We start from the raw sequence: 14632 nt of genomic DNA on the forward strand, positions 1-14632 counted from the left end.
CCCTTCCCTAATAAAAATCTGAATCCCCCCCATTTCCCATTTTAAAAAAAGTGTGTAAATAAAAATATGTGGTATCGCCGGGTGAGTAAATGTCCAAACCATAAAAATATATTGTTAATTAAACTTTTTGGTCACTTTTTATACCAATAAAAAAATGAATAAAAAGTGATGAAAAAGTCTGATCAAAAATGGTACCAATAAAAACTTTGATCACGGCGCAAAAAAATGTGTTTTTTTTCAATTTTGTCACACAAGGATATTTTTTTCCGTTTCGCAGTAGATTTTTGGGTAAAAGGACTAAGTAGAATCGGTGGTGCCAAAAAATAAGCCCTCATATGGATTTTTAGGTGCAAAATTGAAAGGGTTTTGATTTTTAAAATGTAAGGAAATGAGGAAAAAAAATGAGGAAAGTGCAAAAACAGAAAAATGCTTGGTCCTTAAGGGGTTAACAAGGCCTCTGCAAAATGAAAGAAGCGATCTGAGCATTGGTTGCAGCCCTCACTCGTCTAAATCAGTTTGTAGCACTACAAATAAGTCGCAGTGTGACCCTAGCCTTAGGGTGGGTTCTCATGGTGTATTTTGGTCAGTATTGTTAGTCAAAACCAGGAATGGGTCCAAAACACGGAAAAAGGTTTAAATCTTTCAGTTATAGAATTTCTCCATGTAGCTTCCACTCCTAGCTTTGGCTAAAACTACTGAACAAAACACTACATGTGAACCCGGCCTTAGGACGCTCTTACATCTGTTGTAGGTTTTTGTCTGGGTCTACAAGAAATGCTGCATTTGTTGGATATCAACCCAATTCTTTCCATGCAGTGATATCCAATACACAGTACAGTATTAAATCATTACGGTCATTAGAAACAACTCATTTAATTTAATTTGGTTGCTCAAGATGTGATTTTTTTTTTTTTTTTAAATGGCCACTAGGAGTCTGTGGTGTCGGATGGGGTGATGTGTAATTAACCTTATAGTGATGCCAGGGCGTGGTTAACCTATAAGACCACCCGAGATAGGCCAACTTCACCTGCGCCAGGCACGGGGCAAACAATCACTCTGATGCAAGGTTATGGTTAACTGGCTTGCTTTACTGAGGTTGCAAAGATGGTGCAATCCGTTACAGCTCAGATTAGCGTGAAGAAGTTGAAGTGAACATAGGGAAGCTTATCGGCTTGCTGGCACTTATAGTTGTTTGTGCTGAATATGACTGATTCAGCCCACGCTATACTTTAGAGACTGGGACTTGACTAACTTGCTGACTTGACTTGTACAATATCCCCAAGACCGTAGGCTTACCGCAAGGCTTTGACTTTCACCTCGGTAGTGGGGCTGACTTGTAGTAGATGTGTGGTTGCTGGACTAGGCCTCAGGCCTCCTTTCAGATCCACCTCACAGACAGACTTCACTCCTCACCAAACTGTACCTCAGCACTAAGAGAGCTGAACCCTGACCTCACTATATATGGGAGGAATTTAGAGAGATCCCATTGGCCGGATAAGTCACATGTTCACCACTGCATACTCCCCTTTACAACAAGGTCCTTAGCAACAATAGATTTAAGGCAACAAGTACATGCTGATTCTGTACAGGGTCACCACAATCTCTGTCTCTTTATTTTTGCAAACAAACCCTGGTCTCCCAGTCTCTTTGGTCCTAACAACAAGACATTTGGACCCGTCTGCCTACAGGGGATGTGGTTATCTCCCATTGTGTGCAGGCCTCATGACAAGGGAGAAGAAGGGGAGGAAAGGAGCATGTTTGTCATGCTCCGGAAGAAACGCCCCCAGCCTCCAGTAGAACTGCCAAAATAGTGAGCATAGTAAAAGGTATTTAAAGGGGTACTCCAGTGGAAAACATTTTTTAAGTCTTTTAAAGTCAACTGGCTCCAGAAAGTAAAACAGATTTGTAAATTACTTCTATTAAAAATGTTTAATTCTTTCAGTACTTATTAGCAGCTGTATACTACAAAGGAAGTTATTTTCTGTCTGTCTTTCTTTTCTGTCTGGCCTCAGTGCTCTCTGCTGACACCTCTGTCCATGTCAGGAACTGTCCAGAACAGGAGAAATTCCCCATAGCAAACCTCTCCTGCTCTGGACAGTTCCTGACAAGGACAGAGGTGTCAGCAGAGAGCACTGTGGTAAGACAGAAAAGAAATTCAAAAAGAGAAGAATTTCCTCTGTAGTTTACAGCAGCTAATAAGTACTGGAAGGATTAAGACTTTTTTAATAGAAGTAACTTACAAATCTGTTTAACTTTCTGGCACCAGTTCATAAAAATAAATAAAAAAAATTCCACCAGGTACCCCTTTAATATATTTAAATGTATATTATTATGCATAGGGGTCTTACACATTACTACACCAAATAGAGCATTTTTTTTTAAATTCTTAATAATGACAGCAACGCTTTTTATGATATCCAATAAAGGGCATGTCCATGTTTACATCTACCTGATATACCTCTTTCCTTGTTGTTTTTCTCTTGCTGAAGCATCTCCACTTCTTTGGCAATTTTCTGCTTCTCCATCTCCAGGGCTTGCAGAATTTTGGCATGCCGGACTGTGTGGTCTTCTAAAGCCTACACCGATAAGACAAAAGGAATCACAGGTGTCAAATAAGCTGAATTTTATTTAACTATGACTTTATCTATTTGACTATGTTACAATGGAATTTCTGTGCAAGATTTTACCAATGGATTCCTTTGAAAACATTTCCCCTTATTTAAAGCATGGTCATTTTTTTTGGGTGGGGGGGGGAATCAGCCAATGGTCGTAACTGTATGGGGGGCTCCCAACTCTGCTATAAAGGCAGAGGTCAGGGGAAGGAGAGAACGGGAATAATGAATTTCATCATTCCCTATCCTTTATTCCCCTCACCCCACTGAAATAACCATGCATGCTCGATAAATGTTTCTGGACAAATGAGTGTACACGATTCTTGTGTATGGCTAGCTTTAAGGGGTATTCCCATATCACAGAGTGATAGCATATTGTAGGATATGATTGACGGGGTCCTACTGTTCCTCCACTGATCCTAAGAATAAAAAGGGGCTGCAGTCCCGATCTAGCACTGCAGCTCCTTTGCAGCCCCCCACTGTGCATGAAAACTGCAGTAAAACTGTATTTAAATGGACACGGTCAATAAAACTAATTTTTCCTATTGCGCTCCTTATAGTAAATAAAAAAAAATCCTTCTAATGTAGTTTGTTAAACAAAAATGAAGTTTTCTGTTTCATTCGGGTTTTAAAAAAAAAAAAGCTGCCACTAGGTGTCTCCCTACTTGTCCAGAGCACATTTCCCCCTATCTCTTGCACAGACTTTGGACTCCTGCTGGCTTGAGAGAAGTCCAAAATCAGGAAATGCAGCCTGGAGTGCTGAGTGGGGGGGGGGGGGTGCAGCCTTATCCAATCATAGCTCATCTCACACTGAACTGCTCTGGGCTGTGGGTAGCAGAGTGAAGGAGGAAGTTCTCCCGTGTATGGCTTCAGATGATGTCACGTCTGATGGGGAACGCCCCTTCCCAGTCTGTGAATCTGACTGAGACTGAGCAGAAAATACAGAGCAATCTCAAGGTAGAAAACAAAAAAAATAATAAAAATAAAACAAAAAAAATAATAAAAATAAATCATGATGGGGCCAATAAACTGGGAGGATTATAAAATTTAACAAGATCATGACAGGTACTCGTTAAGTAAATGGGGCCAGCTGCAGTTTCTTGCATTGCCAGATGGTGGAAGGAAAAAAAAGTGATTGCATGTCCTATTGCAGTGTTTTCCAACCAACATGCCTCCAGCTGTTGCAAAACTACAACTCCCAGCATGCCCGGACAGCCAAAGGCTGTCCGGGCATGCTGGGAGTTGTAGTTTTGAAATAGCTGGAGGCACCCCAGTTGGGAAATATTTGCCCTATCCCACCATAGACACCATACCTCCCAACCATCCAGGATCTGGCGGGACATTCCCGATTTTGGGGTCAAAGGCTGTCTGGGCTTGCTGGGAGTTATAGTTTTGCAACAGCTGGAGGCACCCTGGTTGGGAAACACTGCCATAACCTCTTAACGGGGTACTCCGCCCATAGCATCTTATCCCCTATCCAAAGGATAGGGGATAAGATGTGAGATCTCGGGGGTCCCACCGTTGGAGTCCCGCTATGACTACGTAATGATGGGCAACGCCCCCCTCCCATAGACTTGCATTAAGGGGCATGCTGGGAATTGTTGCTTTGCAACAGCTGAGGGCACACTCATTAGGAAACACTGTCCTAGTACGTGCCATCACGTTATGAGATTTAATGCCCCTTTTTTTAAAACAGATCTGCCAAATGTGCTGAATCGGCTATAAAAGGAACCAAATAAAATTTTGTTTCGGTCTCTGACTCCGTTCTGCACCGGTCGGAGAACCATCTACCTGTTTGGTCGCTAAAGTCTCCATTTCGATTCGCCTCTTGTTCTGCTGCACTTCCTGCTGTAGCTGCATCCTTGCTTCCTCCAGCTGTTGGATTTTGCTGGCGGCTCTTTTGCTGCTCATCTCCTGTTGCTGTTTCCTTTGCGTCTCCTCCTTCTAGTTTATATATAATAAGTAATTCACAGTTATGTCCACTTAGGGGAATACTTTGAGTACCAGAAAGTACAATAATTCACAGAGGGTTACACACTTTAAAATATAACTTTTAATCAGACACGTCTAAAACCAATCATTAGCACAGGCCCCACAACAAAAGCCAGTGGTTGGAGTTGACACCAGATCTAAAAAAATATAGAACAGACCACAATAGATGGAAGTATGTCTGTATGGGGGATAATGAGGAGAGCAGGGTCCCACAATGGTGCATTAATCTCCCTATAATTCCCTATCGGGGAGATGTAGTGTAGACTACCCCTGCTCCCACAGGGACTGTCGGGGCACTCGCCTTAAAAAGAGCGACCCCTACCCCGGAATATCCCTTTGACTACGCCCTATAAATCCCTGGCAATATAGCACATGCCCTTGCTCTGGTATACCTGACGCGTTTCTACCACATCGGTGGGTTCCTCAGGGGTTAACCAGGTAGCTTACAAAGAAATGGAATCAATATTCCCAATATACAGTTACAATAATATAAAAAATTATCAAAGTAAGGGCTATCACCAAATAGAAATTACAAAAGTATTTACAGTTTTAGCAATACCATGAGTGTACCTACAGTTAAGCACCTATCCAGTTCAGGCAGTACTGGTGCTAATAGTGTCTGTTGTCTACTGGCAGAGAATGCCAGCAGATGGCTACTCACGGTTACCACGGGTTGCCGCAGTGGCAGTATCCCCAGGTGCACTCCCACAATGGTGGACAGCGCACTCAGCCGATCGGTGTCCTGGCTAACTTGCCGCGGACACCCACGCTATACTTATGCGTGTCTGAAAGGAAATCGCGCGCGCATCACAGGCCGCCGTGCGTCACTTCCGGTGGTGACGTCTCACCTCCGGTGACGCATATCTCAGCGCCGAGCGTCGCTCGTTGCTAGGCAGCGCCAGGTAAATACAAACCGCGCTGTCAGCAGCTGATAACATCACAGTATTTAGCCGGATCTAGCGGTAAAGCAGACCATAATAAGAATAAAGGTGCGGGGTAAGAAGTAATGGATACTTACTATTCCAAGAGAACTCTACGTATTAACCTATGCAAAATAGCATTTACACATAGGAATACTGGATGATTGCAATGTACTTAATGAGTGGGGGGGGGGGGGTGAGGAAGAAGGACAGGGCAACAAGGAGAGGGGGGTATAACGGGTATAATCACCCAAGATGTATATGTATGGCAAGGAAAAACAGAGGATTCAAGGATGTCTGGACATTAGTATGGAGAGCCTGAGACATAGATCATGTAGCTTATTCTAAAAAAACAGGCGTAGCTCAATGCTTCATTAAGGCCAAGGGGAGCCTGTGTCTGTAAGGTGAAAATCCACCAGGTCTCTTTTTGGAGGATCAGTTTATCCCAATCTCCTCCTCTGGTGGGAGGTCTAACCAGCTCCATTCCCACAAATCTCAGATTTTGGGCATCCCCACCGTGTTGGCCATTGATATGTCGAGCTATCGGCTTGTCTGCCAGATTACTTATGTCTCTCAAATGCTCCCCTATTCTCCTTCTGAACTCTCTAAATGTCTTGCCAACGTATTGCATACCGCAACTGCAGGTCGCTTTATACACCACCCCTCTGCTCCGACAGTTAATGAAGTCGCGTATGGAGTAAATTTGTCCCGTGCTGGTGCTAGAAAATGTTTTGGCCACTTCAATGTGCCTACATGCTATGCACCCACTTCAACGGAAACACCCTTTGATTTGCCTGTCTAGCCAAGTTCCTTGTGCCTGAGGTGGCGCATAGTGACTTCACCAACCTATCTTTCAGGCTCTTGCCCTTTCTGAAGGAGATCTGGGGGTGACATCCCACAACATCTTTGAGGTCGGGGTCCATCCCCAGTATCTCCCAATGTTTGCTAAGAATGCGTTTTACATCCTGTGCTCCCCCATCATAGGTGGCCACTAGTCTAATGAGGTTGTCTGAGCTCACCTCCCGGGTTTTAGGCACAAGCAAACCTGCTCTTTCGACCTCCCTAGTGTCTTGGTAAGCTTTACGCAGGACCCAATCCGGGTACCCCCTGTCCAGGAAACGCTGCCTCAAATCATTGGCTTGTTTCCTGAACTCAACTTGGGATGAACAATTTCTCTTCATCCTCAAGTATTGCCCTTTTGGGATGCCTCGCTTTAACGGTACCGGATGGAAGCTGCTCCATTCCAACAAAGAATTTGTCGCAGTGGCCTTACGGTACACAGCTGTATGTAAATTCCCCCTATCATCCTTCTTAATGAGGACATCCAGGAACGATAATTCATCAGATGACAGTTCAAAAGTAAACTTAAGGCATATTACATTGTTGTTTAAGACATCAACAAAGGATATGAAGTCATCACGGGTGCCATTCCATATGCCGAAAATGTCGGCAATATACCGCGCCCATAGCCCGACCTGCTCCGTGAAATGCACCAATTCCTCACCAAAGACTAACATCTCCTCCCACCAGCCCAGATAGAGATTAGCATATGTGGGGGCACAAGGGCTCCCCATTGCGGTCCCTCTGAGCTGATGAAGGTACGTCTGTCAAATAGAAAATAATTCTTGGTGAGGGTGAACCAGAGCAAGTCTATGACAAATTGGCTATGGGCACGGTACTGGCAACCTCTACTGCGTAGAAAAAACTCTACCGCCGCTATTCCCAAATCATGGGGAATGCAGGAGTATAAAGACTCCACATCAATACTGGCTAGCCACGTGTGCCCCTCAAGGGTCAGACCATCTATCATTTTTTAACAGGTCAGTGGTGTCTCGGGTGTATGAGGGCAATGCCATCACAAAGGTTTTTAATATGGCATCAATATACACACCAGTGTTTTATGATAGGTTGCCCACACCCGAGACAATTGGTCTCCCCCTGAGGGGTGTGGTGCCCTTGTGTATTTTAGGCAGAGAGTAGAAAGTCGCCACCCTGGGATGGCGGGGTACCAGAAAATCAGCTTCTTCTTCACTTACTAGATCAGCATCCCTAGCTATTTGGACAATCTCGACTAGTTCGGTGCGATATTGCACAGTGGGATCATCTCTTAAGATCTCATAGCAATCATCCTGCATAAGGAGTTCTAGACACATCTGACGATATTTAAGATGGTCCATCAAAACAATGTTGCCCCCCTTATCGGAGGGCTTAATTACCAGAGACTTATCTTTTTCCAATTTGAGCAGTGCCTGCATCTCATCATGGCTGAAGTTAGTGTTGCCAACTGTACTAACCTGGTCCAAATAATTTAGAACAATGTTCAGAAACACATCCACACAGGAAAGGTCTTCTGTGGGTGGCATCTTTTTGCTTTTATTTTTCAGTTGCGTGAAGGGACCTAATCCGCTGGATTGATCCCCCTCACTCATGAGATCGACCAGTATCTCTGCACCCCGGAGGACATCCCCCGGAAGGCCAAGTTCCTGGGCACGGCGTCTCTCACAGTTGGCATAGGGGCAGGGGTCGCTCTTTTTAGGGCAAGTGCCCCGACAGTCCCTGTGGGAGCAGGGGTAGTCTACACTACATCTCCCCGATAGGGAATTATAGGGAGATTAATGCACCATTGTGGGACCCTGCTCTCCTCATTATCCCTCATACAGACATACTTCCATCCATTGTGGTCTGTTCTATATTTTTTTAGATCTGGTGTCGACTCCAACCACTGGCTTTTGTTGTGGGGCCTGTGCTAATGATTGGTTTTAGACGTGTCTGATTAAAAGTTATATTTAAAAGTGTGTACCCTCTGTGAATTATTCTAGTTTATATAGTTAACGAAACGGAATAAAGATTCAAGGAGGTGAACAGAGGACACAGACTCGGCTTTATATCAATTATTAAAACGCATGCAGCCGAGCGGAAGATGAAACTCACCAACTCGGCTTCTAAAGCTCGGATTCTGTCTTCGTACGCCGACCGCTGGGAGCTCAGCTCCTGTTGCGCCATCTCTTTTGCAATCTGGATTCCGTGGATCATTTCCTCCTTTGCTCTCAGTCGAGCCTCCTCGATCTCTTCTTCCAGCCTTGAATGTAAAGATGGCACTGATAAATGTGTGGCCATGTGATGCAAAAAAATGTATACAACATAACTTTTATTGGTAATATAGAGGTCCCTTTAAGTTACAATATTAATTGGTTCCAGGACGACCATTGTATGTTGAAACCATTGTATGTTGAGACCAGAACTCTATGGAAACCTGGTAATTGTCATCAGAAAATAGGAAAAAGTGAGGATTAAAGAGAAATAAATAGATAACTAATACAGATAAAGCAAGTCCTTACATATAAAAGTAATAAAGATCTGCTGGGAGCTGTAATCACTGTCTATGTAGAGGACAGGAGCTTCTTTAGGGTCCTGTACAGTACACAGTGTCCTAAAAAAGTAACATGGAGCCGCCCTCACCTGGTGTCCAAAGGAGCAGCTAACCCTGGTACAGGTAAATAGTACAGAACATGTAATACCTCCCTGTACTGTAGGGGGCGCTACCAGACACCAGTCAGTGCATGCACTTCAGTAATACAGGTAAAGAGTACAGAACATGTAATACCTCCCTGTACTGTAGGGGGCGCTACCAGACAGGAATTCAGTGCATGCGCTTCAGTAATACAGGGGTTTTACCAGTGAATGCCCATTCTGATTGGTCAGTTCTTCCAGCCATTGACACTAGAGATGAGCGAACTTACAGTAAATTCGATTTGTCACGAACTTCTCGGCTCGGCAGTTGATGACTTATCCTGCGTAAATTAGTTCAGCCTTCAGGTGCTTCGGTGGGCTGGAAAAGGTGGATACAGTCCTAGGAAAGAGTCTCCTAGGACTGTATCCACCTTTTCCAGCCCACCGAAGCACCTGAAGGCTGAACTAATTTATGCAGAAAAAGTGCAGGAGAAGTTTGTGATGAATCGAATTTACTGTAAGTTCGCTCATCTCTAATTGACACGTTTCACAGATCTGGAATGTCCATAGCATTGTATGTTGAGTCGGGATTCAAGTTACAATGGTCCAGAAAAGACCATTGTATGGTGAAAATATAGTAACCAACGGCCATTGTAAGTTGAGGAACCACTTGTATAACTTAAAAAAACACCAATGTAACTGTGTGTACCCTATTCCTATAAAAATAACACCTTTGGGGGGGGTCTATAAACCGGACCTAACATAGTTCCTCAAAAGGTGCCCTAATAATGCAGGGTTTAACCAGAATAGAACTGTTGGATGCAGATAATAATAAAGAGGGTGTGAGGATATAGATGATCAAGTCCTCTACTACTCTCTACAACAAAACAAAGGGGTACTCTGGGGAAATAAAACTTAACCCTATCCAAAGGCAAGGGGATAACTTTCTGATTACTGGGGTCCAACCACTGGGGCCCCCCGCGATCTCCTGATCTTCCATCATCAGAAATGTAACACCAATCATATGGATAGGGGATAAGCTTTATTTCCCTGGAGTATCCCTCGAAGGGTATGTCTGGGCCATCCAGTAATTGACTGATTCTGGGAAAGAAAAGAAAAGAGATGGGAAGGGAAAGGAAGGGAAAGGAAGAAAGAAAGGACAGAAAAAAGGACAAAAGAAAGAAAAAAGAGAATGAAAGATAGATAGATGCTCAAATAGAGTTAAATGCAAACGCAAAGGGAATGAATACATAATCCAGGGCTAGTTTAGGAAGGCTTGTTATTAGGGTCTAGATGTCTCCCCCGTCATTCCAATATGTGGTCCCTATAGGTTTAGTAGTGATTTCCTGATGGTACCATAGGATATTAATGGTCTTGATATAGGTCACATTATATACAATGCACCAGCAGATGGTTTTGCATAGCATCATCTATGAGTAAAATGTATAAGAAGGTTTGTACTGACTTGGATCTCTGGGCGTGCAGAAGTTCATTCTTTGCAAATTCAAAGTCTTTGGGCCGCTCTGACGGTAAAGAAGAAATTCTCGATGGTCCTTTCAGTTGCTGAACCTCAACCGGGTGATTAAATCTGAAGTAATGGTCACCGCCCAGGATAACACGGTCCCCCTGAAAATGACCATATCAGTATTTAGACAAAAAACAGACACAAATGCATGCACGCGTAAAGGGGTATTCCAGGAATTTTTTTAATTGACTATGCTACAGGGGCTTTAAAGTTAGTGTAGTGCATAATATAGTGTCTGTACCTGTGTGTGACGGTTTTCTCACAATTCTTCTGTGATTTTCACCCCAATATTTATTTATACCAGCATACAAAATGACTGTTGCCTCAGATTTTTCCCAGGTTGCAATGCAGCTGAGACATTACATCACTAGTCAGCTGATGACAGGGAGCCTGTCTGCTTCAATGGGTGGAGTGATCGCTTGGTGGGGGAGAGATCATTCTGCAACTAATGCAACAGCTGTAGGCACACTGATTGAAAACCACAGGTCTTTTGAATGGATGCAGCTCATGTATGTTTCAATGGGTGGGGAGGCTGATGTGTGGGAGGGAGGAAAATGGAATTGTGGGATTTGTAGGCAAAAAAGAAAAAGTCAAACAGGAAATACCAGTTCACAAACAGCTAGCCACAGTGTTATGGTAATCTCACAACATAGTCATTTAGCCCAAGACAAGCGCAGATCCTTCCTAAGCATGTCCATTACTGTCTGCCAGGTACATACTAAAATCACCTTATGGTGGAGAACCCCTTTAACCCCTTCCTGACAGCTTTTTCATTTTACCAAACCTAACCTGTTTAGAGCTGTAAATTAAAATTTTCTGTTGAGGGTGTGTTTTTTTTTCTTTTTTCTTTTTTTTTTTTGGGGGGGGGGGGGGAGCAGTTATATTTTTATAAACCTATTTTACATTGTTTGTTACTGCTTAATACAGTGTTTCCCAACCTGTGTGCCTCCAGCTGTTGCAAAACTACAACTCCCAGCATGTCCAGACAGCCTGAGGCATGAAGGGAGTTGTAGTTTTTAAAAAACACTTGCTGCTATTTGAGCGCCGCTACTACTTCTTTTTGCACATTGATATAGTATATAGATAAGAGGCTACAACCCTCAGCAGAGCATCATTTGTGAGGCCCATTTTCTTCTCCACCTTTATCACTAGTTCCAATGGACTTGTGAAGTGCTTGGCTGCAGTGCCAGCTTTCTCTTTACCATACAAGATAAATAATGTGATATTTTAAGTATTCTGACTTATGGATGGGGCATTGCCACTTATGTTTTCTTTTTATTGTATTTATTATTGCTTTTTTTTGTATATACAGTGATCCCTCAACATACGATGGTAATCCGCTCCAAACAGACTATCGTTTGTTGAAACCATCGTATGTTGAGGGATCCGTGCAATGTAAAGTATAGGACAGTGGTCTACAACCTGCGGACCTCCAGATGTTGCAAAACTACAACACCCAGCATGCCCGGACAGCCGTTGGCTGTCCGGGCATGCTGGGTGTTGTAGTTTTGCAACATCTGGAGGTCCGCAGGTTGAAGACCACTGGTATTGGAGATTGCACTCACCTGTCCCCGTTGCTCCAGACCGTCACTGCTCGTCATCGCTGCCCGGGATGTCGCCGTCCATCGCTTTCGCCGCGTCCCCAAGGTGTCCCCGACGCTCCGGGAAGGTCTCTGCTGCCAGAGAAAGTCGCTCTCCGCCGCCGCCATCACATCGTTACGCACGTCGCTCCTATTGGATGACGGGACGGCGTGGGCAGCGACGTGATGACGACGATGGAGAGCGCCGACGATGCAGAGGATCCCGAAGAGGACGCGCCGGAGCCCCGAGGACAGGTAAGTGGTCATCACCGGACCACACGGGGCACCGTAAACGGCTATCCAGTGGCAGCTGAAGCAGTCTGTGCTGCCGGATAGCCGTTTATGCGATGGCTACGACATACAAAAGCATCGTATGTTGATGCTGCCTTCAACATGCAATGGCATCTGAGAGTGATCGTATGCTGAAATGATTGTATGTCGGGGCCATCGTAGGTCGGGGGGGGTCACTGTACATATTTTTTATATATATGTGTATATATAATATATATGTGTAAATATATATATATATATATATATATATATATATATATATATATTTTTTTTTTTTTTTTTTATTATTAATTATTATTTTTACTTCTCTTTTTAAACGTATACAATAATAGTACTAGTAGTACTAAGATGGCAGTCCTTCAGGCCTTTATTAGGCCCCTGGTTACTATAAAAGTTGGTACCCCACAATCTTGTTGCGGCGGAGCCGGTTCTTATAATGCTTCTTTCACAGCCACCGTCCCTCAATAACAACAAACAATAAAAACCGAACCTACATGATGCAAAACAGTTGAGGATGAAATCTGATCTCCATTCACGTAGGTCTTTGCGTCTCCTGTAGGGGTAATGGTCACTGTGTTGTGAATGTTTGTGATGGTACTAAAAGCAAAAGAACATGAAATAATGTTAAGGGTAACTGGAATGGCACTGATGAGAATCGAAAACATTTTTTTTTATGTTGCACATCTTGGCAAAACATTCACCTTTGTAATATACTTTATAAAAAAAGAAAAAAAAATAATGTTATTTTGATAGGGGTCACCATACAATCCATAACCTAACCCAGTCCAGCCGCAGCAGCATCTTTGTCCCATGCATTAGCCTGACTCTGCTCTGGCGTCCCGCAAATGGATTTATGGACATTTTAAGCACTAGAAAATAAAGAATTCTGCACAGCAGCAGTAACTGTGAAATACTCATCTTTGCTCACTCCGGTCTTATCAAACCGCAGCATGAAAACAAAGCAGAGGGGATTACAGAGCAGCATGCAGTGATTGGATGAAGAGACCCAGCACAGCACAGCAGACTCAGGGAGGAAGTGAATGCATGGTGAGTGAGGGCGGGCTCAGTGCTTGCCTCAGACACGCCCCTTCCTCAGCAGTGGATGCCAGAAAAAGTAAGCAGCAGAACGGAGGGATTTGTGAGCCAAATACAGAAGCTAGACACATAAAAAAGACATGTAAAGACTCTAATGACCTAGTAACATATATATATATATATATATATATATATATAAAGATTATATTTTTCTGTAATATGACAGGTACACTTTAATAAATCTTATTACAGCAAGCGTATGTGGCCATATGGCTGATTATTAGAACACCACAGGTTTATAATAATATACAGTTATCTATGTCCATATTGGCTGTGAACAATATTAACCCCTAACTTACCAGTGGTCTTCTGCTATAAGCGCCCCCGACAGCTGGATGTCATGAGATGAACCCTCTTGATATTTCCCTACTGTGGTCTTTCCTTCTTTTATCATGTAAAGCAACATCTCCGACAGCTGAGGATCTTCATTCAGGTTCACCAGGTTAGGTAGGCGGTTGTCCATCTTAAAGGTGATGCCTGCTTTCTAAAAGACACAGTAGATGGGCACAGGGCTGGTCACACGCATGGTTTTTTTTTTGTTTTTTGTTTTTTTTTGTTTTTTTTTAGAGTATTCCCATTTAAAACCACAGGACTAGACAGATTCTGCTTACAGCAGCCCCCTACAGAATCAACACTACAAATCTTCCGTAGTGTGAACTGAGCAGCAAAGTCCTATTGAGAGCAATGGGATTCGCCTGAAAATGAAATCTTCCTTGTGGCAATTCTGCACAGGAATTCAGTAGTCAGAGAGAGAGGGTGGGTCAGTAGTCTTACTCACCAATCTCATATTAAAGGGTTACTCCAGTGGAAAACTTTTTTTTTCTTTTTTTAATCAACTGGTGCCAGAAAGTTAAACAGATTTGTAAATTACTTCTATTAAAAAATCTTAATCCTTCCAGTACTTATTAGCTGCTGAATACTACAGAGGAAATTATTTTCTTTTTGGAACACAGAGCTGTCTGCTGACATCACGAGCACAGTGCTCTCTGCTGACATCTCTGTCCATATGTTTGCTATGGGGATTTTCTCCTACTCTGGACAGTTCTTAAAATATACAGAGATGTCAGCAGAGAGCACTGTGCTCGTGATGTCAGCAGAGAGCTCTGTGTTCCAAAAAGAAAAGAATTTCCTCTGTAGTATTCAGCAGTTAATAAGTACTGAAAGGAT

The 14632-nt window shown here is 43.3% G+C and overlaps 1 protein-coding gene across 1 annotated transcript in view; it reads right to left on the reverse strand.

The window, feature by feature from the left end:
* Positions 1 to 14632, reverse strand: part of KIF14 (kinesin family member 14) — a 104535-nt gene that overhangs the window by 38224 nt on the left and 51679 nt on the right. The window contains exons 14-19 of the mRNA XM_056523483.1: positions 13765 to 13949; positions 12865 to 12967; positions 10440 to 10600; positions 8456 to 8603; positions 4404 to 4556; positions 2459 to 2576 (exon numbers count right to left, since the gene is read on the reverse strand). Coding sequence (XP_056379458.1) covers positions 2459 to 2576; positions 4404 to 4556; positions 8456 to 8603; positions 10440 to 10600; positions 12865 to 12967; positions 13765 to 13949 — 868 coding nt within the window. The remainder of the gene's footprint in view (positions 1 to 2458; positions 2577 to 4403; positions 4557 to 8455; positions 8604 to 10439; positions 10601 to 12864; positions 12968 to 13764; positions 13950 to 14632) is intronic.

This window comes from Hyla sarda, chromosome 6 (genome assembly GCF_029499605.1).
Source record: "Hyla sarda isolate aHylSar1 chromosome 6, aHylSar1.hap1, whole genome shotgun sequence".
NCBI lineage: Eukaryota > Metazoa > Chordata > Amphibia > Anura > Hylidae > Hyla > Hyla sarda.